Raw genomic sequence first — 25828 nt, 5'->3', positions numbered from 1 at the left:
CTAATTGTTGTAAATGGACTTACTTTTTGCCCTTCTCTGATTGTAATGATCCACTGTATTTCCCTCTCTGGCTTACAATTTCATAGATTTCTGGAACCACTGTTGCAAACATGGCCTGGAGAAGGATGAAACAACGACAATGGTAAATTTTGATGGTGGTGGCGGTGGTGGTGCTATTGGTGGTGGTGCTGGTGCCGCTGGTGGTGGTGGTGGGATTGGTGGTGTTGGTGGTGGTGGTGGAGGTGGTGTATGTGGTGGTGGTGGTGTTGGTGATGATGATGATGATGGTGATGATGGTAATAGTGATGATAAAGGGGTGTTGAAAAAAATGATGATGAAGATGATCATGATGATGATGATGATGGTCATAATGAAGATAATGGTGATGATGGTAATAGTGATGATAATGTGGTGTTGAAAATAATGATAATCATGATGATAATCATGATGATCATAATCATGATGATGATGGTGATGATAATGTGGAGTTGATGAAGATGATGAAAATTATCACAACTGGGAAGAAAAAAATTATACTAATCCCCGAAAGAAATGCAACAAAAACATTTATGCCAGCTCTTTGTTAATGTACCTCTTCCACAGATTTATCAATGCAACATGGAAAGTGTTTGATTAAAAAAAAATTATTGCCTACTACTTTATATAAGAGGTGATCTCTCAAACAGTTGGCTCAATCAACTCACCAAGCCACCGAAGATGAAGGTAGTAGCAAAGATCCTTCCAAGAACTGTTTTTGCATACACATCTCCATAGCCGACCGTAGACATGGTGACGACCAGGAAGTAAATACACGTCCAATAGGAGAGGGGTTGCTTGTTGGCAAATTGCATCCATGGGTCACCCGAATTCTCGACCTGGAAGTAATCATTAAAAATATGTGTATAAAATCAATCATGAATACTGTATGCACAGAGCATTCATGGAACCCTAATCAAGACTTCACAGACATGAATTATTTTTAAATTCAGACTTCCTATTCATATACCTTTTTTTTTAATTCAACATCAGCCCAATTTTTCAAGACTTTACAGACAGGAATATTTTTGCATCCAGATTTTATATTATTAGAATTTTGAAAAACTATATGGGGTAATACAGTATAGCATTGGCAACAGCAAGTAATGGCAACTTTAGATCCCTCAGAAGCAGAAAATATTAATAATGGAAAAGTATGTTCAGTATCGAACATTTATCTCGGAGCTTTCACTCCCTATCAAAATTCTACAACTGCCATTGGCAAAGGCAATTCCAACCGGTAATAGAATGACAATTCTGAATTTTAAGGGTTAAGTAAATTCCAAATAAGTTGATAAGACAAAAATTGCTTTTTCAACAAATCATGTTCTTAAAGCAGGTATTGAAACAGACTTCAAAGAAAGATTAAAATAAAATCAAAAGAATCCCTCTTATTACAATTTTATGCACAAGCCCCCCCCCCCCTCCTCCATATGAAAACAACCCAAGACCCATAATCATTTTGATAATCATTTTATTAGTATGCATCATATATTAAAGATAAGTTGATAGCTGGAGCATAAATACACTTTTAACAGAGCACAGTTGAGCTACTGTAAACATGAAAGAAATGGGATTTTTTATTAATGTACAAATACATAAATCAGGCTTTATTTTGACAGCACTTTGCCAATATAACAAATCATGAATGGAAACCAAAGGCTGCGAGCCCAATAGAAACAAAATCTAATTAACGAAAGAAGCATGGATCTAATTGTTATTTCAGCACAACGTCTGTCATCCATACAGGTGTGTATGAATACTGCATGGGCCAACTGAAATGAACGAATGCAAAATTCAAAAAGCCCCACACCGAAGGTTTTCATTCCGTTCACGCACTTGCGATTGGCAATTACCTTGCCTCACGCCTGCACTGCCAAATTGCTGCATGTTTTATTAGAATTCCCGCAAATAAATCTCATTATCCGAGAATGGATTCAGGCCCGTTTCAACATTCACGGCTGGCGGGGTACATGAATTTTGCTTGGGAAGATTTATTCACACACAATATATCTGAATTTTATTCTTTGAATGCATAACTAATCCACCCCCCTCTCTCTCTCTCTCTGCTTTCAATGATGGGCAATATAGTATTTCGGCCTACGTACTGTGTGTGTGAAAGTGAATGAAATATTTATTTGAATTCATGATTGTAACATACATTAAGAAGATGCATGCAGTCTTTACTTCTATCTCTCATCAGATTTTCTGGAGCTTTATGCAGACTGGATGGTTCACTTTTTTTAAGACTAGAAAAAATCTCTTTCTCTCTTCTCTCTTCCACTTCTTCCTCTTCTCCCTCTTCTTCCTCCTCTTCCTTTTCTTCCTCTTCTTCCTCCTTTTCTTCTTCTTCCTCTTCTTCTTCCTCGTCTTCTTCCTCTTATTCTACTTCCCCTCCACTTCCTCCTCACCTTCTTCCTCCTACTCCCCCTCTTCTTCCTCCTTCCTCCTCTTCTTCCTCCTCTTCTTATTCTTCTTCTTCTTCTCCCTCCTCTTCCTCTTCTTCTTCCTCCTCTTCCTCTTCCTCCTCCTACTCTTCCTCTTCCTCCTCTTCTTCTTCTTGTTCTTCCTCTTCTTCTTCTTCTTTTCCTCTTCTCCTCTTCCTCCTCCTCCTCTTCTTCCTCTCCTCCTCCTCCTCCTCTTCTTCCTCCTCCTCTTCCTCTCCCTCTTCTTCTCCCTCCCCCTTTCCCTCTTCATCCTCCTCTTCTTCCTCCTCCTCTTCATCTCCCTCTTCTTCTCCCTCCCCCTTTCCCTCTTCATCTTCCTCTTCTTCTTTTTCTCTTCCTCTTCCTCCTCTTCTTCTTCTTCCTCTTCCTCCTCTTCTTCTTCTTCCTCTTCCTCCTCTTCTTCTTCTTCCTCTACTTCTTCTGATGCAGGAAGCTTGAGTGTTAGCTCAAGATAAAGCCAGTGTAATAATAACTACGCTTTGGCTCCTCTGACAGAAAGTGCTCTATAAATCCAGCTTTCATTTTTATTAGAGGCCAGCATGGTGGGAATCAATAATTTCTCTTTACACCATGATTATTGCAAAATGTCATTAAGGAGACATCATTCTACACCAACCTCCAACACAAACTACCAGAAATATGTCCTTTTTTACCAATTCAATCCCAATGACAAAGTAATTTCAGGTTCTTATTGTGCTGGTGTTCATGTCACCCCAAGCAGAAATAGAAGAAAACATCAAAGAGAACAAAAGACATTATCATCACATTAGATTGATTAAACATGCAAAGAGTTAAGAAAACTTAAACCCGGCACACACTACACAATCCGCTGCAAACCGCTTTTCAAAGAAATTGTAATAGCATTTGATATAATAAATAATAATAATGTGCAACATTTATATAGCACTTAATACAAATGTTTCTTCGCTCTGCATACTATCACCCCGACTTTAGCACGGCTAACCTGATCAGGCGTTATAGGATTCAAGGAATTCCTTCCTACCGGGTACCCATTTACTACACCTGGGTGGAGAGTGGCAAATGTAGATTAAGCCTTGCCAAAGGACGGAGTGCTGCAGTGGGATTTGAACCCCAGACCTTGTGGTTCAAAGTCAGGAGACTTATCCACTGAGCCACAACACCTCTACATGATATGAATGATCCAACCGATAAAATATGAGTTCGGAATACATGTTATGGGAAGAATCCTGAAATCAAAATTCCAGTCTTTTTCAAGCATCCCTGAAGGAATAGAAGCAAAACCAAATCCAAATCGTAATGATGTCAATATCCGCTGCCATTTGAAGCCGAATTGGACTTTTCTCCGAGGCTTGTAGTAGAGCAGAATTCTGATTTTAGCATTCCTAGTAGTACGTCAAACTTCAAATAAAATAATCTAACTTCTTGGAACTTTTAATGCAAAATGGGATTTGTACCAAAAGTTTGCATCATAATGGATTGTGTAGCATGCGCTAAGGTTTAGACTCCTTACCAGGTGTATGATGCCTGCAAATCCCAGCCATAATGTTAATAAGTGTGTGACCAGGTTGAGGAGCTTGATGGAGTTGCTGGTTCTGAGAATACTCAAGAACTGGAGAATCTCTGACAGCTGCATGAGACGCAATGCCCTTAAGAACCTTAGGCCTACAGACAAAATAGGAAAAAAGTTAAGATGTTAGAAATCACTTTATTTATTTATTTGTTTATTTATTTATTTATTTATTCATAAAATTTAAGTATTATCTTACATACATTATGTATAGTAGCTACATCAGAAATGGGCTTTAAATATGTTTTTTTTTTAAAGAAGGACCTGTTTAAAAAATAATGCTTCATAGAACAAACTGCAAGCTTTCAAAAAATCAATTACAATCAAAATAAACATCATTAACAAAGGGTAAATCACTAATAAATCAGGTTATCTCAAAATTAGAAAATTAGGCAATAAGAAAAACTATAAGTTACAAATTAAACTTGAAAAATCATAGTATATGATATTGGTTAAAATATCAATCAGAAAACTTTTAAAACAAATTCTTGTTCATATATGTTCAGAATATTAAGTATTAACAAAGCTATTTTCCAATGTGTATTTAACTCAAAAGGGGTTCATATCTACTTGAGATGGCTAATTCTAGTACAGGCCTATTGGAGGCATTATTATATTTTTAACAACGAAAATATAAGCCTATTGTTTCTAAGGATTTATTGCAATCATTCCATTGAAACTTTTTTTTCCAGAGAACACCTAAATCTCAAAAGAACTTCACATCTACTGAAGACACACCATAAAGTATAGTGTTGAAAATAACTCCAGTCGGTGTTGTGAAGGGACCACATCAACAGGTGTTGAAAATACACCATAGAATTTCAATACGACACCGTATTGTGTAAATATGGCAAATAAAATGTGTTGTAACACCAATCATGGGTGTTGAACTACCATCATGAATTAAAACTGGTGTAGTAACATGCTTGATGCAGTCCCATCACAACAAGTGACAGTGTAATTCAACACCATCATTTTGCATCACAGATGCTTTGGTGTTATATCTACTGGAACCCTTCATACAGAGCACATCTGTTTGTTTTTTTAAGTTCCATATTTATTTCAGGTTAATGGATATTGTTTAAAAAAAACAATAATTTTTCTAAGCTAGTTGATGGGTTGTAGAAATTCTTTCAAATATTTTTGCATTGGTTGACATTAGAAATAACAATTAGCTGCTAAAGAAATCTGCACCTGTATCATTGGAAATGTACATTATCCAAATGGTAACAGAAAAACATTAAGGCTGTGCCTTTATTAAACAATAAGGATTGGATTGGAAAGAGGCTGTGGATGAATAAAGAAAAGGGCAGCTAGGATAGATTACATGATAGATAAAAAAAGTACACATGTTGAGAGAGAGGGAGAGAAAAGAATATGATAGATGGATGGATGGACGGACGGACGGACATTACATTACGACAGACAGACAGATAGATAGATGGATACATGTAGAAAGATAGATAGATAGATAGATAGATACTGTATACAATAGATAGATACATACATTTTGGTAAATAAAACGTGAATTAAACTGAAGAACTAAAGATTATGACAAATATTATTTTATACAAATTTGCCTTTTAATCGTTTAAATAAGCTTTGCTCGCCTGCTGAAGCTTGAATCTGAGATAGGCCATTTTTAATCATAGCACATGAAATTGGGAGCATCTCACAATTAATCTATAACCTTTGAAGAATTGACTACAGCGGAATTTGGAGCAGTTCATGGCTGCCTTTCTTTCTTGAAAGATTTCCTCTTTCATCCCCAAATCTGTTTTCGCATGCACAGTACATTCACCCTGGGCTACGTGACACGCCTCTGGCTTCGTCAAGATGGGGACCGAAGCCCTCGCCTGAACCACCCAGGGTAGATTTAGGGATATTCTTCACGTCACTCCCAATTCATTAAGGCACTCTGCGCAGTTCATTAATAAAGAGAGGGATTACCGAGGACCGAGTCCATTTTTCTTCATGCACATTTGAATTCCCGAACATCGATCAGTCAAAAGCATTTCTAGAAATGCCATGAACTGAGAGTACCAAATATATGTTAATTCCCAAGATTCTCTCTACAGGCCTTTTCTTCATAAGGGCCCAAAAGGGGTGTTTGGAAAAGATTTTTTATATATATATGTGAATTAATGTAATGCGGCCCAAGGCTTTTTCTTCATAATGCTTCTTAAAAACAGTTTCTTAAAATACCCTTTTTTCACATATTGTATAGGTAGATGTATATTGATATCATTATCAATGATATCAATAGTTATTTAAATTATTTAATTATTTTTCACATTTTTCATTATGAAAAATGCTGTTTGAAATAATTTATAATCAAGAGAGAAAATTATTTTTCCTGCCCCAGAGCAACATAACCACGCATATCATCATAAAAAAGAAATCCTTTATTATTATGTATTAAAGTGCATTGATGTGTGTCGGTAAAAGATACTGGGAAATCAATTTTTTGTTCTCAACAGTTTGGAAAATTTACCACAAATTTTTTTGGCTATGACTGATCGTTTATGATTTCTTCAGCAAAGCTACAGTGTAGATCAGGGCCCCGTCTTACAAAAAGTCACGATTCATCCAATCAATCGTAACTCTATGGAAATCTATCGGTGTCATAATTTTTTCTACAGGAAATTTGCAAAATGTCCTTTGTAAACATAGGAGATCACACCAAATTGTCAAGAAATCAATGAATTTATGGATATACATTCATATCTAGAATTTTTTTTTAAATAAACATGCATTTTATATGTTGATTTAGCTGGCTTTCCATAGTTGCAATTGATTGGATCAATCACAACTATTTGAAAGATGGGACCCAGATAACATCGTTGATAAAATCTGCAATGGATGGCCAAAAATTTCAAGGTAAATTTTCCAGTGTGCTGGGATAAAAGTTTAACTTCTCAATTTAGTACTTACTACTTTTACTATTAGTGTTTAACATACCAAATGCTCTGAGCAGCGAAATTTATCATATCTAGTACATTGAATAAAACAGTTATACAGTATATCTACTTAAGATAACTTATAATTTTTAAATATATTTTCACTTTATTTTTGCAAAGCTCACATCATATTTGGTGAACAAGGCTCCCGTTGTGACAAATTCTTCAGAACACTAAAATTCTAAGAGAAAATCACTTCATTCCTTATTTCACAAAATAGCATTACCTACAAGGTTTTGTTTTTATTACACGCCCTTTTTGTAATTTTGTTCTTAAATAGCATTTGTGGGGAAATGGTTGTATGTTCTGACTGTAAAAAATGTGATGGGGGTGCAAAATTCACTCCAATGCCAATGGTGTGGTATCAGCTGAGAATTAATGCATTTCCAAGTCAAATTCGCTCAGAAAACTAGTAGAGTTATACCTCCTGGTTGAAACCACTGATCATTACCCACTCCTTGGAATGAGGAGAGTCCTGGGGAGCATTTCATGAAAGGACTTGTCGGACGTTTTATCCGACAAGTCCTATTTTATCCGACAGTTACTATAGTAACAGTACTTCTCAACCAATCAGAATCCAGGAAAGTTGTCAGATCGGACGAAAATATTGATGAAACGCCCCCCTGGTACTACGTAACAATCTCCTTTTTCGACAATGCTCGATACATAAAAGCCATAATTCTTGTTCTGTTATAAACCAAAGGACAGATACACTATAGGAGCTTACATGTATCTATTCTTCATCTGGACAAAGTAATTATATGTATATGAGAGTGAAGCAATAGGTCTGATGCTAGTTGGCTGTGCAAGCCCTTCACTCCAGTTAAGGGTCTGAATGTGCAGCCTACCCCTGCCTTGTGTACTGAAGGCCCTGTCCAGCAAGTTTTGTGTGTGCTGGTCTTTGCATGGAGACACACTTGTGGATCAAAGTTTCAATCAGGGTCTGTGCCTGCAGACTAGTCTGATGCTGCTTTTCATACTTTGCGAAGGTTTTTTGTTTTGATGTGGAAGAGGTTCATCGTGGTGAAGGATTGAGTAGAAGAATTAACCAGTTGTCTCACGCAAATTGACTTCTGATGAGAGTGCGCTGCTCGCCAAGGGACTTAACTTTTCAGTAGCCCCGAAGCGTGTTCCCGCTACCGAGATTGTTGCGAAGGTGGAATCCTCCATTCGTTCACTTGATGCCGAGACCATCGGCTCCGTAAGAAGAGAGATAAATGCTATCCTCTCCTCCGCCGAACCGCCTAAACCTAACATTACTCCCGGCATGCGCAAAGCCTTGAAATCGCTCAAGGAAGACGAGTCTATTATGATTTTGCCAGCAGACAAAGGCCGCGCCAGTGTTATTCTGGACACCGATGTCTACCGCGCCAAGATGTCCGAGTTAATTGAATCCGGCCCCTATCGCGCTATCGGGAAGGACCCGACCGATCGCCTCTCCCGCAAGCTTACCACTATTCTTCGCGGCTTTCACAAGAATGGTGACATCGATGATTCTACCTACCGTAAGCTTAAACCGTCGCAGAAGCAACCGCCCAGGATCTATGGACTTCCTAAAATCCATAAAGCTGACATTCCGCTCCGTCCGATTGTATCATGCGTGAGTTCGTTTGCTTACAACACGTCTAAGTATCTCGCTGATATTCTTGCTCCCTTAGTCGGGTCCAATGGACATGCTGTCCATAACTCTGCATCGTTTGTTGATTTCCTGCGCAGCGAAACCATACAGGAACACGAGGTCATGGTTTCATTTGATGTGGTGTCATTGTTTACCAATGTACCCATCGACGCCGCATGCAAGGTCGCACTTAGCAGACTCGAACGCGATGAGAGTCTACCCGAGCGCACACAGTTTGAGTTTTGTTTTACAATCTACGTATTTTATGTTTGCCGGCAACTTCTACGAACAGCAAGAAGGAGCAGCCATGGGCAGCCCTGTTTCCGCAGTAATCGCTAACTTGTTCATGGAAGCTTTTGAGGAACGCGCACTGAGTATTTGCCCGCCCGACTGCGCCCCTAGAGTTTGGAAGCGATACGTAGATGACACGTTTATTATCACGCATAGATCCGCCGCCGATGACCTTTTGAGCCACATGAATTCACAGCAGCCATCCATCCGTTTCACCATGGAGATGGAGTGCAACGAGCGCATTGCCTTTCTAGACACTATGGTGCACCGTGACACCAGCGGCCGATTGTACACCACATTGCTTATGATTCGCATCACCCGAAGTCTGTTAAGCGCGGGGTAGTGAAGTGTCTTTATGACAGAGCTTCATGCATCGTTACTAAGCCCCATTGCACAGCTACAGAGAAGCAACACATCACCTCGGCTCTTATTTCTAACGGTTACCCGCGCTCCTTCGTTAACCGCGTTGCTAAGAAGAAGAGCGCTCCGTCCGAACAGCCTGCGCAATTTAAATCCGCTATAGTAATCCCATTTGTTGATGGTATCGCGCATCTTCTCCGCCGGCGCTTGGAGAAGCATGGCATCCGAGTTATATTCAAGTCCGACAGCATCCGCAGCCAGCTGGTCCGTCCGAAAGACCGCCCGATCCCCGACAGACGCGATGGGGTTGTTTATAAGATCCCATGCTCGACTTGCGACAAAGTCTACATCGGTGAGACTGGTAGACCTGTGGGGGAACGCATGAAGGAACATCGCCGTGATGTTCGGCTTAGGCGCACTGATAGCTCTGCTGTTGCAGAACATGCTTGGGACTCCGATCATCCACCTAACTGGGATGAGGTCAGCTGCGTTGCTCATGATAAGCATTGGTATACGCGGCGCGTTAAGGAAGCGATTCAGATCCGTTTGCACCCGAGCAATATCAATAGGGACAGCGGCATTGAGATCCCTGATGCATGGTTACCGGCCATCCGACGGCATACTGCATCCACCGTTCACAGCGCACGGCGCCCGCACCAGCGGGTGCCTGACACTGATTGGCCGGCCGCATCGGCCAATCACAGCGCGCGGTGCACGCTCCAGCGGACACCAAGCACCAGCGCGGACCCTGATTGGCCAGCGGCTTCGGCCAATCACAGCGCGGCTCACGCCCGAGTGGAGCCAGACAATAGCTCCCGACGCTATATAACCCGTGCGCAGCAGCGTCTTTGCTCATTGCCTGACGAAGTCTAGCAGCTTGCAGACGAAACGTCGCTTTCACACTACATTTGTTACATCGTGAGACAACTGGTTAATTCTTCTACTCAGTTTTTTGTTTTGTTCTGGATTTTTTTTTAAATAACCCTACATCCCTTCAGTATTACCTTGAGACCCCAAAAGACTCAATGTGAGACACCCAAACTGTTAAAGAAAGTACAGACTGGTATATGTAAGGCCAGACATGTTATGTTATGCCATTCAGCAAAAGACAGCCTCACAGATATTGCACAACAGGGCAGTGTATCATGGACAATGCTGTTAAGACCAGACCTAAGCCGTTTGTAAAGTTACAAGGATGTTGCGTACAACTTTAAACGCATGACTAAACAACTGGAACATGTTCTTTGGTGTTAAAAAGGCAGTTAGGGTTTATCATTTAGCATGAGTGGGGATCACCAGTTGTGCAAAGAGGTGTATAGCTTACAAATAACTTAATGAATTTATATGTCATTCTGATCATATGCCTCGGAAATGATCAGAGGTCCTATTTCACAGGATTTCAAGTTGATTTTTGTCCTGTGCATAAAAACGGCACTCTCACTATTATCATCACCGAGTTAAGAACTTCATGACCTTTACCAAATAATGACATACGTACACCACATCTTTTTGCATGATGTACTTGTACACGTGGAAGAGCGATACGCTTTGACTGATCGCGTGCATTGAAATAACGGTCAGGGTTGTTGTATCCCCTATGGGCGTTTTAGTACAGAGAAAATCTAAACTGCTCAAACCAATGTCAAGCAATTGTCTTGCTCTTTCCAACTATGTGTTTTTCTAGCCATGATTTTGTTGTAAGGCTGGGAAACAAAGTGTGGAAATTATAGTAAACTTGAAGTCAATTTTCTCTAAAATGGGTTTGCACCGTCGTATGTGTGATACGACAGTTCGGATGACCGCCAATGAAATAGCTTACAGTGGGCCTCATTTGCTCTCAGTGGATGTGCATGTAATATGACATCCTAGGAAAGTATTGCAAGGAGATACATGTGCAACTGATCTGTTCAATCTGACCTATGGAAATACATTGCTGTCATAATTGTTCATGTTGTATATAAATATATATACATATATATATATATATATACATATATATATATGTCCTCTTTGAAAAAAAACGGCACTGATAAAATTATGTCTACACTTCATATTAATGAATTCTCTGAAAAGATATAGATGCATTCTTAATAATGTTGTTGCTGGCTGTCCATAGCGGAGATTTATCAAATCAAGGAGCGCCCAACTTTTGTGTAGTATGGAGTGTTGATATCAAGATGAATGATTCTTAATACAGAACCATAACATCTACTTATAGCAGGAATCATGCTCGGCGTATTTTCCTAAAACTTACAGAGCTACGGCTATGCCCTTCTGCTACCAACGGATAAGGGAAGCAAATGACCTCCTGGTAGCACAGTGAAGGATCGCTCTAATGATCAAAAGGTTTTATAGACCATTACACAAATATCATTTAAGCCTAATTGAGGGCTACGGATGTGATTAATACATCATTCCATCTCATAAAACACGTAATTAAAGGCATTATTAATGACCCCTTCTTCCTTGCTCCCCTCCCCCTTTCTCTTCATCAGAATAAATATTCCATTTATCATATCCACCCTCTCTTTCTTCCCTTGCATCATGTCAGACTGGATTTTAAAAAATTCTGTGGATTTGAAAATCAATAAGACAGGTAATAACCTTAACAGTTTATTGTTGATCACTTATCACAGAGGAAAACAGCATTGAATTCATAATTGTTTATGAAAAACATCACGCCAAAAGTATTTACGGTAGTTTTACGTTTATGTACATGCAAGTTAAGTTTAACCACTAGAACAAAATATGCTCTATTTAAAGCTACAATTTTTACTTTATTCATATAATGAATATCGATAAGCCTTTTCAATCAGAATTTCAATTTGCATTTTTGTCATTCTTGATTTTAAAAAGTACCAGTACGGTACATAAATCAAATAAATAAATAAAAACAGAACATAAAAACTTAAAGTCTTTAACACTAGCCGGATTCTAGAAGTGGACCTTTTCATGTTGGTGAATATGCAAAACCATCTTTTTTTTTTAATCACTTAATGATGACATACGGAATGGAGAACAAAAAGAAACCCTTGTTGGCCCCCTGTCCTGGCCAATATCACCCATGGATGTACTACGGGAAGTAGATGCTTGATCTTTCATTTGCACGGTTTCTACTCGACTCCCAGGTGTATGGTACATGAACACCTGGACAGCTGGGTAAACTCCAAGAATAATGTCTTCCGGAGCAAGAAGATGGAGAAAGGATGAGATGGAGAGAAGCAGATAGAGGAGAGACGGACAGCAAGAGATTGAAGCAGGAAGAAGGAGAAAGAGAGCCGGAGGAGATGGATCAAGAGAGAATGAGAGTATGTGAGCAAAATAGAGTAAAAGAATGGGTGGCAAAGAGTGAGTTTGAAAGAGCATGGAGCTACCTACCAGCAGGTCCATGATGAAAGGAGGGAGGGACAGAGAGCAACATAGAGGGAGAGAAAGAGAAAGAGAAAGAGAAAGAGAAAGATAAAGAAAGAAGGAAGGAAGGAAGGAAGGAAGGAAGGAAGGAAGGAAGGAAGGAAGGAAGGAAGGAAGGAAGGAAGGAAGGAAGGAAGGAAGGAAGGAAGGAAGGAAGGAAGGAAGGAAGGAAGGAAGGAAGGAAGGAAGGAAGGAAGGAAGGAAGGAAGGAAGGAAGGAAGGAAGGAAGGAAGGAAGGAAGGAAGGAAGGAAGGAAGGAAGGAAGGAAGGAAAGAAAGAAAGAAAGAAAGAAAGAAAGAAAGAAAGAAAGAAAGAAAGAAAGAAAGAAAGAAAGAGGGAGAAAGAGAGAAAGAATATGGATAGACATATTGAGACAAACAAGGACAAATTAACAAGCAGACATATGGGCAGACAAATAGACATAGGGGACAAAAACAGCGTAGAAAGTTAGAAAGACAGTTATCAACAGATACAATTTACATGAAGTAATGAAGATATCCATGTATAACTGTCATGGGGTAGACATAAAATAAATATACCAGATAAATCAGCACGAATTAAAAAGAAAAGAAGAAATGTAAAAAAAAAAGTGTTCAGAAAACATAAAGATGAGACAAACAAGGGGAAGAGAAATTAGAAAATAAAGGAAAAGGCACCAGTATAAAGAAAAAAACATGGCAAATAAAGAATAAACTCCGAGGAAATACAATAAGCCACAGAAAGACAAAAGCAACTTTTCATAGTGTTATGAACGAAAATGAATAATTTCATAATGATTTCTTTCCAGTGTTTAAAGCAAATCAGAAAATGAAATAAAATCAAACTTACCAAGCCATGTTCTGGACATATAGATGGATACAAATATTGGAGGAATGGTGAAGAAATCTACAACAGAATTCAGTGAAAGCCAGAACCAGAATTTGTCCTGAGCAGCTACAAACTGCAAAAAAAAATCATATTAAATACAAAAATTAAAATATTGAAATTAGTGCAATAATGATTATACATCGACCTCATGCATATGACATCATAATCTCATAGCGCCCTCCCTCAGAGGATACAGGAATACATGTAAAAGGAGTTGTCAAAGATGCGCCAGTTGCAGATCACCAACGCATGCAAGGCAATGGCTTCAGCCTCTAAGATGGTGGCACTCTGACGTCAATGCAAAAGGTATATTGTTTCAACAATTATATTTATAGTGTAACATGCTCAAAAGAACAACACGACACAAGCTCTACTAGTTTGAGGGTGTTTAATGTGCAATGCGACTTCACTCACGCTATGCAGTAAATTCATTCGTGTGAAACATGTTACACTAGATTTTGGGACTTACGCTAGAGTTGCAATAGAATCAACAAGGACTTCAGAAGGGTAAGATGAAACATGTCACTGTGACCTTGACCTTTGACCTCAAAATCAATAGGATTCCTGGATTCATGCAAGGACAGGTTCATACACATCAAATTATATGAGCCTAGGTTCAGTTAAACTGAATTTATTGCATTTACAAGCGAACAAATAATACACCCGCCTGCAACACGGAAAATTGAGTTATTGGTCAAGCAATAAAAGTAGAAGGTGGCGACTTCACCTTTGACCTTCTGACCTCGAAATCAATAGAATTCTTGGGATCTATGCTAGTATCATACACACCAAATTATATGAGCCTAGGTTATTAAAGTAAAACTAAACTTATCACGTTCACAAGGACTTCAGAAGGGTAAGATGAAATATGTCACTGTTATCTTTACCTCTGACCTCATTAACTATTAGGCTTCCTGGGATCCATGCAAGTATCATACACAATTACATGAGCCTAGGTTAAGTTAAACTGAAGTTATCACGTTTACAAGGACTGCAGAAGGGTAAGATGAAAACATGTCACTGTGACTTGACCTTTGATCTTTTGACCTCAAAATCGATAGGCTTCCTGGGATCCATGCTAGTATCATACACACCAAATAATATGAGCCTAGATTAAGTTAAACTGAAGTTATCGCATTTACAAGAACTGCAGAAGGGTAATATGAAAGCATGTAACTGTGACCTTGACCTTTGACCTTTTGACCTCAAAATCAAGAGGCTTCCTGAGTTCCTGACATTCATGCTAGTTACATACACACCAAATTTTATGAGCCTAGATTAAGTTAAACTGAAGTTATCGCGTTTACAACGACTGCAGAAGGGTAAGATGAAAACGTGTCAGTGTGACCTTGGCCTTTGACCTTGTGTCCTCAAAACCAATAGGCTTCCTGGGATCCATGCTAGTATCATACACACTAAATTATATAAGCCTAGATTAAGTCAAACTGAAGTTATCATGTTTACAAGGACTGCAGAAGGGAAAGATGAAAACATGTCACTGTGACCTTGACCTTTGACCTTTTTACCTCAAAATCAATAGGCTTCCTGGGATCTATGCTACACTCCAAATTATATGAGCCTAGGTTAAGTCAAATTGAAGTTATCGTGTTTACAAGGAAAAGTTAATGGACGGACGGACACCGAGCGTGATACCATAATACGTCCCGACCCGTCGCCAGGCGGGCTTATAAAAAGGAAGTTACTTGTAACGCCCCAATAAAATTGCATTTTTATCACATGAATCTTATGAATAACACTGAACATATACTGCACGATCTAGTTCATGAGCAGAGCACTTGAAAACAACATACACAACCTCAAAAGCTCCATGATCAAGGTTATTCAAACAGCCACTTTATTTTCTTTCAAGGGATATGGAAGATATGAAATTCCAATATGGTTTACAAATCATTCGACGAAAGGTCAAAGATATTAAATGTGATGTTTCCTATTCAAAGCAATTTTTCACATTCCACAGACTACATGTAGATTGTGTCGCGCTGAAAAAAAAAACAATCTTGCACAATTGCTAGGAAACGTTGTCCATTTTGCGTAACAGAATTCAGCCTCAAATTCACTCTAAGGATAATGCCCAGGTACTATGTCTCAACTCTCAACAGCCAGAAGGACCTTATTGTCCTATATGTACATATACAGCATGGAAAATGAATGTCTTTATGGGTATAGATTTTTTTTCTGAAGGTTCATTACAGATTAAATATGTTCTTCAGACCAAAGTGAAAAAGGGTGTGTTAATCCAAACATTTCTGGCATTTATTCCGAAGGTTCTGAATTGTAACCGGAATAGAGTTGACTCGCTGTTATTGCAATTATGAGCCAAGTGACACCGTAAAAATTAGAGTACATGTGCACAAAAATTATTTTTTAAATTTACACAAGTAGATTTCATATAATACAAGAAATATCTATTGTAATATCACAGCTCACTCTTTTGCAAGTAAAGCAAAATAATGCAAACAAGTGCTATAGTTTGTTTTCTCCTGGTTCTTCTTTTATTATTTTACTGTTTGATGCGTTTTAATTTTCACTTTAACGATTGAATTTGGCATATAGACAGAGTTGGCCTTTAAAGAAAGCTCTTCCTGCAACTTTAATGATTCTCAGAATGGTATTTCCTTTAGAGCCAGCAGGACATTGAATCTGAGTTGAATAATAAAACCCTTCTAGCTCTAAGGGATGTGATTGTCCCCATATAGCAAGTAGGTCCCAAGTAAAGTAAAATGATAGTTGACGTAGTGTCATTTAACTCTGAATAGACAAAGTGATACAGCCAAGTAATAACTCTAGACTGTATCATCAGATAGGTCTTAAAGCCCTTCTAGCTCTCAAGAAAATTGATTGTCTCTTGGATCCAGACTATGCACGGACTAACTTCAATATGATAAGACTCAAAGATCTTTTTTGCTCTTTGGATGGCACTATCTTTTAGCTAGAGAGGTATATGAGTGCTAATGAATATGACTTTATTAAAGCCCTTTTTGCTTTCAGGAGATGAATTCAGGCAATAATGGTAACAGTCACACCGATAAAACTGACTCCAACCGGACCAATGGTCTATCATTGGTAATGACGCAATAGCCTTTTTTGTCGGTCTACAGTCAATAGGGAGTTTCAAACCGCCTCAATCCCAAGAATCCCTGATAAATTATGATAACTTTTTCAAGCTAAACAATATCCATTATTAATCATTCCCACATTCACACCGCCCTAAAAATGCCCTTCGGGATAAGTTCCAAAAGTTACGAGCATGCGCAGTATGATCTGATAAGAAGGCAAGGCGAGAGATTCAAAATCGCTAGCTCAGCAGCCGCACCCACGGCACCCGCGCCCAACTACGCACTGGGCTAAAAGTTCCTTTGCTTTCACATTACCAAAATACCTACGACCTTGGAAAAGTCCCCAAGAAAGTTCTCGTCTTTTGGAAAGTACCTACATGTACTATTTAGCGGGTATTTTCTGTCGGGGAGATTACGCGTAATTTACTTTCACGCTGTCAAAATACCTGGAACTGACAAACTTCCAGGCCATCTGAAACCACCTATTTTCGCTGGTGTGACTGTAGTATTACAGCCAGAAGGGCGCCAATGCTGCGTCTAAAGAAATGACTTTTGAGCCCTTTTAGCTGTCATGGGGAGACACAGCACTCTAAATGCCAGGGAATTTAATTCCTACAATTGGATATTCCTATTATCCTCTGTTAGAGGCACAGCCTGGCTTTAGAGGAGTCTATTTCTGACGAGGTGGCATGACCCTGGGAAGCGGGGGTCCTTGGGGGTGCTACGTATGCTATTCTCCATAGGCAGCACCCCAAGGTGTGTAAAAATTGAAAAATGTAACCAAAATGGCCCTCATTTAATAGTGAAAACCTTTTTTTGGGGGGGTTTCAAATTTCTCAGGACCAATATGACCTCCATATTGTAGTGAAAAACTTTTTTTTCTTTTCAAATTTCTCAGGACTAATTTGACCTCCATTTTGTAGTGAAACCCTATTTTTCTTTGTTTTTCATATTTACTTCAGCACCCACAGTAAACAAAATCTTTCCTAGGGCCCTGCAAGGTGGAGGGGGACGGGGTAATATGGAACACTACATTGTTGTACTAGAACTGCCAATAACTAAATCCTGGCTCACCAATGTGAGCAGTTTCAGGATTTATTTTGATATATTAGTTTTTAATCCAAAACATTTGTCTCCTGAATAAAATACTGGTACTGCCAAGTGAGTGTGTGAAATTTTTGCTATTTTTTATTAACTTCAATAAAAATTAAGGCTAGGAAATAAATTTTGGGGTTAAAATTTGACTGTTCTGAGATTATTGCAAATGAATAGATCGGACACATTTTAGCAACTTTTGTGAAATTGAAACATTGTCTCATACAAATCCCTAGCTATCTCACACATGTTATTAAACGGTGTATATATCATTCTCCTTCTCTCCTCTTTCTTTCTTTCCCTCTCTCTCTCTTTCTCTTTCCTGCTCTTCTTTATCTTTTTTTCTTTGCCTCTCTTCTTTCCTTTTCTCTCTCTGCCTCTCTGGCTCTCCCTCTCTCATTCTAAAACGAAGGCGGCTCTTGAGTGGTAAATGAGATTAGCGGAAATGTTATCGGCAGTGATCCATTTCAAGTAAATATGAAGGAGGGTGTTTCGCACTGACCTTCTCTATTTGTTACCAGACCCTTGGTATAGAGGCCTACGTCAGGTACATGATAGAGAATGCATATGCGAGCACAGAATATGAATACATTGCACATAAAAGCATATTATCTGAGAGATTTTTTTGTTTTCTACTCCTATGCATCATCATGCTCCTTCATCATCATCTTCCTCTTCTTCATTGTTGTTTAATTCTTCATCTTCTTCGTTGTCTTCTTATTCTTCCTCAATTACCTTCATTCATGTTATACCGTCATCATTATCAACAATGTAGGGACAGTGATTTTCCGTTTCAAAAAATTGCCTTTTCCGTTTCAGAAAATCTCAAATTCCGTTTCAACATGTCAGAAAACGGAAATTCCGTTTCCCCATAGACTTTGTACACACGGAAAAGTGACAATTCCGTTTACACATTGAATAGCAAAATCACAACACGTACACTCGCACTGTTCAAAATTTGTATCTGCTACTGTACCAACAACACAATAGAATCCGTTCTAATCGGATCTATACGGGTGCATAAAATATTTTTACAAGCCCATTTAGCATGCATACATCCTCACCTTTCACATTATTAGCATTATTTCACGGTGAAATGATATTTCATCAATAATTTTGGGGGTTTTTGGACATCGTTATCATCAGTCAACGGCTTTTGCCAATCCGCCATCTTGGATTTTAGGACCATGATATCGTGCTGTTACATCTTCAAACGTAGAGGGCAGCAACACACGACCGTGTAGTTGAACGATATGTGTGCATGTGAAGCCCAACCCGGCCGGCCGGCCGGGTACGGGTGCGGGGCCGGGGTACAATCGAGTGTGCTGATTTCGAGAGCAGTCACGATGTGTAAATTGTCATGATAGTAGCGAAGTGAGATCGTGTTTTCTGGGGTTTTGTGGCCATTTAATATTCTCATTTTGTTGTGATTTTGGAGTAATTTCTGTTGCTATTCTGTGTATTTTGAGGGAAGATACGTTTTCCGTGATTTTCTGTTTGAAATGCCACTTTCCGTTTCAAAAGGCCCTTTCCATGAATTCCGTCCGTTTTCCGCGATCGCGGAAAATCACTGTCCCTAACAATGCAATCGCCTAAATCATCACCACCATAAATTATTGTCTTCTCAATCATTATCAATCATTTATTTATACCATGAAATCACTACCCGGTACCAACATTTTTTTTTCATCATTATCATCATCACCACCACCACCACAATCATCACCTGTCATTATCATCATTATTTTTACCACCATCACCACCAACACCATCAGGCACCATCATCATAACCACCACCACCACCATCAGCACAATCATCATCATCATCGTCATCTTCATCAATACCACCATCATAACCATCATCGTCATCACCTCAACCACCATCACTGCCATCATCATCATCCTTACCACCACCAACACCATCATCACCGCCATCATCATCATCATCATTACCACCACCACCACCATCACAACCATCATCATCATCTTCATCAATACCACCATCACAACCATCATCATTTTCATTACCTCAACTGCCACCACCACCACCATCATCATCATTTTCATCGATATCACCACCATCATCACCACCACTATCACCGCCATCATCATCATCTCATCACCGTCATCATCAATACCAACACCACCATCATCATCATCTTCATCAATATCACCACCATCATCATCATCACCACCATCATCATTACCACCACCACCGCCGCCATCATCATCATATCATCACCGTCTTCATTAATACCACCACCACCACGATCACCGCCCATCATCTTCATCAATACCATCACCACCATTGTCATCATCACCTCAACCACCAGCACCACTATCACCATCATCAAATATTGAGATCAAAAGAACATACTTACCCTCAGAATAAAGTACAGGAGAAAGAATATATTGAAGGCAAGGTCCACCTGGAAGATATGATCCTCTGCTATACTGAAGCATCTTTCTATTGGTCTGAAGAAAAAAATTCAAAGACAAGTTTTAGACAAACTATCCTTATTATTTTCAAAGCAAAACAAGTATAACTAAAGTGAATAAATGATAAACACAATTTACTGATAGAATTTTCAGGGTTAAAAAATAATTTGAGTCTTTGATAATACTAAGTTTAAGAAAATGTTTTTTTTTGGGGGGGAGGTATTTCTTAACGCTCCATTATTAGCACAATCTCTTATAGAAAAATATATATATATACCAATACGAGAACATCAATTTTAAACTGGATAAGTATTTTCAAATCAGGTTTTAGATGCTTTGAAATTGCAACTTTATGAGTTGGTGCCTAGATACTTGCAACACTCACATGCAAAAGTTCAAACTAAAAGGTCTCCATCCTATCCTGACATAGGATAAAGTAATAAAAGTAATGATGAAGCATACCTTGTTAATGATGTATCCTAAAAAGCACTTTAGCAGCTTATTAAACATCAATAACTATGAAGTTCATACATGTATGTATCTCTACTGGGTTGTACATCATAGTGTATACAACATCTCAATTGATATCAAGATGAGATCAAAGCATGAAAAATAATTTTTGAATTTTGGAAGAGTTATTTAAGGCAGTCATGGCCTGTTTTAATAGATATCACTGGAGTAAATCATTGCATCACACATATTGTTCAGCTAGGGGGATGGAACAATAGATCATCCCCACCCCCCTCCCCTGGACAAAAGGTGTGACAAGGATTTATGCCAGTGTTAGGATATGATTGAAAAATCCCCCAAATTATTTCAAGATTTAAAATTTGGCACCTGGGTAAATTACACTGTATGTAAATGAAAGAACACACATCAATTTTTGCCAAGGATATCTTTGCTAAAAGCTGCAGAAGGGAACATGCTTATTTGTATCTCTATCTATTGGAGTAACATCTCCTGGTTTGGAGATGGATTACATATTACAGTTATTATTATGGTAGACACGACACAGCATGAGGGTTTTTTTTAAGGGATCTTGAAATCACATCAAAACAAGTGTTTATTATTCATGTTATAAAGATGCAAGTTATGTGAAAAGTCACAGCATTACAACAAAGAAAAACAGACAATAAATGGAATATAAATTATATAAGCATGCCTAATATAAGGGTGACGTTTAGATATGTGATTAATGAAACAACAAATATTGAAATATATCTAAATAATCAAAAGTGTGAAGATTAGTAGTAAAGGTAAAAATACATGCAATGCTAAATAATGCCAAGTTATCAATGCAAGCATTCAATATTCATGCAAAAAAAATAATATGAAAGAAACCAGCATACTACTAACTACATTGGATGTAAGAAAGGCAATATATATGTGGAAAGCAGTTCTGGGTAATATCCTCATAAATTCGGAAAAACAATAGAATATCAGAGGTGTATCCAGGATTTATCATTATTAATGGATGATTTTAAAATATAAAGGGAGGTGCATAACTTGCCCACACCCCCCCCCCCTCAATCCGCCACTGAAATAAGTTACAATTCAAAATAAAAATAGAAATTGTCCATTATGAAGACAGGAAATTCTGTGTTCAGAGCTAAATCAACTTGATATTGCGATTGAAGGATGAACTTATTTAAAATAAGATGAAATGAAAACTGGACAGCCACTTTCGGTCAGCTGCCATCAATGTCAAAAGACACTCGATAAATCTCTAAGATATACATGTACTCTTAAACTGCTAGAAAAAATTACACCTCTGGGAAATATACACACTGTGAACACTCTGATCATGCATCAGTCTGTGTTCTGAGAGGGCCACTCACTCAGGTGTTCAAATACACTTGGATGTAACACCAAACAGAGTGGAAATCACAAACAGAATGTGGTCTTACAAGACCAATGGGTGTTGAACACCATGAATTTTAACACTGGTGAAAAATGCTTGGTGTTAAATAAAAACAAACAGAATGTGTTTCAATATCAATGGGTGTCCAGCTTACACCATAAATCAACGCTGGCACAAAATGCTTGGTGTTGTCCTTTGTAAACACTGGTGTAGTTTTACTATTTAACATCACTGGGTTTTTTTTGCAGTGCATGTGTAAAGTGCCAATGTTAAGAAGTACAGTAGGGATATCACATGTGCTCAACAAAATACAGCACTTTGGAAATTATGAATCTTTGATGAGTCACCTATAAAATGCAGTTATTGCATCTGATTCTTATTCATTTTCCCATCTTCCGACCATCTCATGTTTTCATTACACCATTTTAGACGAACAACTTGTGCAAGCATGATATTGCTGTCTCATGATTAAATAAGAGCATTTTGACATTTCAATTGAATTTTCTCCATTCCCTTTTACGTCTCTTCTCATTTACAGAGAGGATCTCACAATGAATACCCAATACACATACAATAAAAAACACATTTTCGGATATACCCAGTTGCCATGGCAATGATTAAGGCTCGAGCGTCATCGTGAACTTGGAGAAGAGATCGTTCCCATCTTCCTGACAGTTCTAAAGCTGGTATCGTGGAACAGGGCAAGTGGTTTGCAGTTTGCTTTTTTTCCTGCGAGATCGTCAATGTAACATGTCCGCTGTGGACGATTTCTAAGAAGGATCAATCCCCCGCGGCCAGCCAGAGTCTAAATTACATGTATGATAATGCTCTTAAACAGTGAACACAAAACTCAAATTATACAATGTAGGATGAACTGCTTTAATGTACACAGTTAATTTGTATGTTTTTACGATTACTCTACAGTAGTTTTACTGTATTTGATATTGAAATTTATACCTTGGAATTACATATCATGTATTAAAGTTGACAAGATTTGAATTAATTATAAATGCAGATGAAAATTAAGAAACAAACAATTCTGACTCAATAGGAATGTTGTAAACATAAATACTTTCTGTCAAAAAAACATATCTACAATTCTGTTTGGGGTGGGGAGTATTCAATGATGAGGATGCACCCTCCCCCTCACAAGCTTGATTCGCCTCTGACAGCCCACTCATATTTCCTCTGGCAAATTTCCTTTCTCTTGGTCACGGTGGTGGTGGTTTGGGGATGGGGGTGTCATCGGCGATGAGGAGGTTAATGCAGGGCTACTGGGTATAGGACTGGAGGGGTTGCTATGGTAACCTGCATCCCATCTCAAAAGCTACGTCATTGGGAGAAGCAGTGTCTTTGATGATTGATACTGGAGGTATGCCGTCATGGCAAACGAAACCGGGGATATTTGCCCTCTTCCTCAGTTCTAGTCTCTCTCGTAGACCTTTGACGCAATCAAAAAAAAACTTGTGAAAAATCAAACCTAGTTTAATACATTCAAAACTGTCGATTAAAGCCATCCACAGGAATCAGAAAGATGGCCACTGAAAACAAGTGGCCCTTATATACAGGTTCTATCTATAACACACATCCCTTTTAAATACGAGACAAGTTTGGTGGCCACTAAAAACAGGTTTTGGTGAATAAACACGAGGCCTCCCAGACAGGTTTGACTGAAGTTTTGATATTCTCCCTCAGGGCCACCACAAAAATCTGCATTTTATAAATAGAATAACCATAGCCCATCAAGATCACTGGTACAAAGCATTTGCTCACTAGACTGACCGGGAACCAATCAAAATTGCACTTTACTTTTACCAAAATTTCTCTTGTGGGCTGTAGAGAAGTGAACTCCTGACAGAAACTCATTGTAACATACAAATCTGAATAAAACATCTGAGGAAATACAATACGGCACAATTTGTCCTTGGGTATTTTCTGTAAGTTTTGATAATCACGATATATTTATACTATGCAAAACCTAAAAATCATAAATAATTTGGATTTCTACAAAGGAAAGCAATGACTGTTGCATATGATCAATTGTAAAAATTCATTGATCAGCATTATAAAAGTCATGTGTAAGTTACGAATAGCTTTAATAGTGAAACACCAGCTATTGTACATGTAGCTATCTCAACCAAGGTCTAAAAGCTGCGACTGTCCACCAAACTGCGCCGCTTTCCCAAGGCTGTACCTCCATCAAATTGAGCAGTAAATAATACAGTGATCAAAAAGGCCAAGTAGTGAGATATTCATTGAAATTGGCTGGGGATTTGGACAAACTCAAACAATGCAGGGGGACGGACAGGAAATAATATTTGCTAGATTCAAGGCTCTTTGGATGCTGTCCATCCTGCCTTCCTGCAATGAAAGGAGACTCGCTGAAAATTACGGACTGAAAGCTGGATCGCTGAGATGAAAGTTTTCTCCTATGAGGCAGATAGTCGTCAGCTCCTTCAGTTCTGGTATGGCCACAGAGATGCTAATATTATGACCGGTGAAGAAATGAATGAGAATATAGCTTAAAACAAAAATGTTGATTTTTTAAACTAAATACGTCTTCAGTGTGCTAACAGTACTATCAAATAAAAGTAAAAATTTATGTTGACTTCTTTTAAACTGAATACATGTATGTCTTATAAAGTGTGTTAACAGTACCATGACAGTATTATCAATTAAAAGCAAAAATTTTCTCCATCCCTGCCCCACCCCTTCCCCTCACTTTATGCTCTCTCTCTCTATCTCTCTCTCTCTATCTCTCTCTCTCTTTCTCTCTCTCTATCCTTCTGGTCACATTACTGCATCATCTCTGTTATCACCATGTTTCAGCTTAATCTACCACAATCCAAATTTGATGAGACGTTCCCATACACACATGTATTTTACACATGACATTAATTGCTCCCAGTCTCCAGCCTTGGGTACGCCTGAAAAGCAGAAGGTCGCAAGTCCATGCCATCACGTGTGCCTACAAGATAACAAACAACGCACCACCACTCTACATGTAGACACGGATGCTGGCTCGATGTTTCATCTAAATCAATGCATTTTCATTTGCAGAAGGCCTTCGGGTATGCATTCCACAGAGGCCTAGTGACTTTCTTCCACCCAGAACACGACACATAAACCATCCACCTATCACAGGAGTAGACGCGAACACAAATGCGAAATGTCATATGTAGTGGATATAGGTTAGATAAATAGCAGGTTACGTACATGTCCCAATAACTCTTCGAGGAAGAGGTAGAAGGAACATACAGAATTCTAAAGGTATGATGTAGACATGAATCGGCTGTCACCCCCCCCCCCCCCATTTTCCTTTTCTTAATCTCATTCCCTGTTCATAGTCACACACTGGCATAGGTTCAATAGTTGGATGGTGAATAGGACAAAAGCCAGCGTTAACTGATTTTGGAGAAAGTGCAATACCCAATACAGAAAATTCCCAGGGATTAAAGAATGTACAGATACAGTTGCTGGGGGGGGGGTCACTGCCAACAGCAACCCACCCCCCCCCCTTTATGCCCAAAGCCTAGACAAAAAAAAGTAGAATGATGTATCTTGGAGTATTCTCAAATCACTTTCAAAGGAATTAACACAGTGCACAATTAAATACATTTCCACTCCACTCTACCAAGAACAATCCACGAAAAGCCAATATGTTCAACTTCTCCAATCTCTCGAGCCATCCCTTCAGATAGTTTTATTGAGGGCAATTGATTTAATGTTCTTATCTACGTCATCAAAAACTATAACCCTAAATCAAGGCAGAGGAAAGGTAACTCGGCTCATCCTAAATCACTCACTTGTTTGCCCT

General features: G+C 38.7%; 1 protein-coding gene across 1 annotated transcript; it reads right to left on the bottom strand.

Annotated features, from left to right (window-relative positions):
• On the bottom strand, window positions 1-25700 carry LOC129282305 (calcium-activated potassium channel subunit alpha-1a-like). The gene is made up of 7 exons (XM_054918236.2): window positions 25646-25700; window positions 23320-23452; window positions 20093-20186; window positions 13501-13612; window positions 3976-4127; window positions 705-875; window positions 1-115 (listed from the first exon to the last, which is right to left on the bottom strand). The coding sequence occupies exons 1-7, from the start codon at window positions 25698-25700 to the stop codon at window positions 20-22; spliced, it is 813 nt and encodes a 270-aa protein (XP_054774211.2). The 3' UTR covers window positions 1-19.
• Between the last annotated feature and the right edge of the window lie 128 nt (window positions 25701-25828).

This window comes from Lytechinus pictus, chromosome 18 (assembly GCF_037042905.1).
Source record: "Lytechinus pictus isolate F3 Inbred chromosome 18, Lp3.0, whole genome shotgun sequence".
Classification (NCBI taxonomy): domain Eukaryota; kingdom Metazoa; phylum Echinodermata; class Echinoidea; order Temnopleuroida; family Toxopneustidae; genus Lytechinus; species Lytechinus pictus.
Note: the sequence above shows the minus strand (reverse complement) of the source record. Positions and strands in the feature narration are given on the sequence as shown.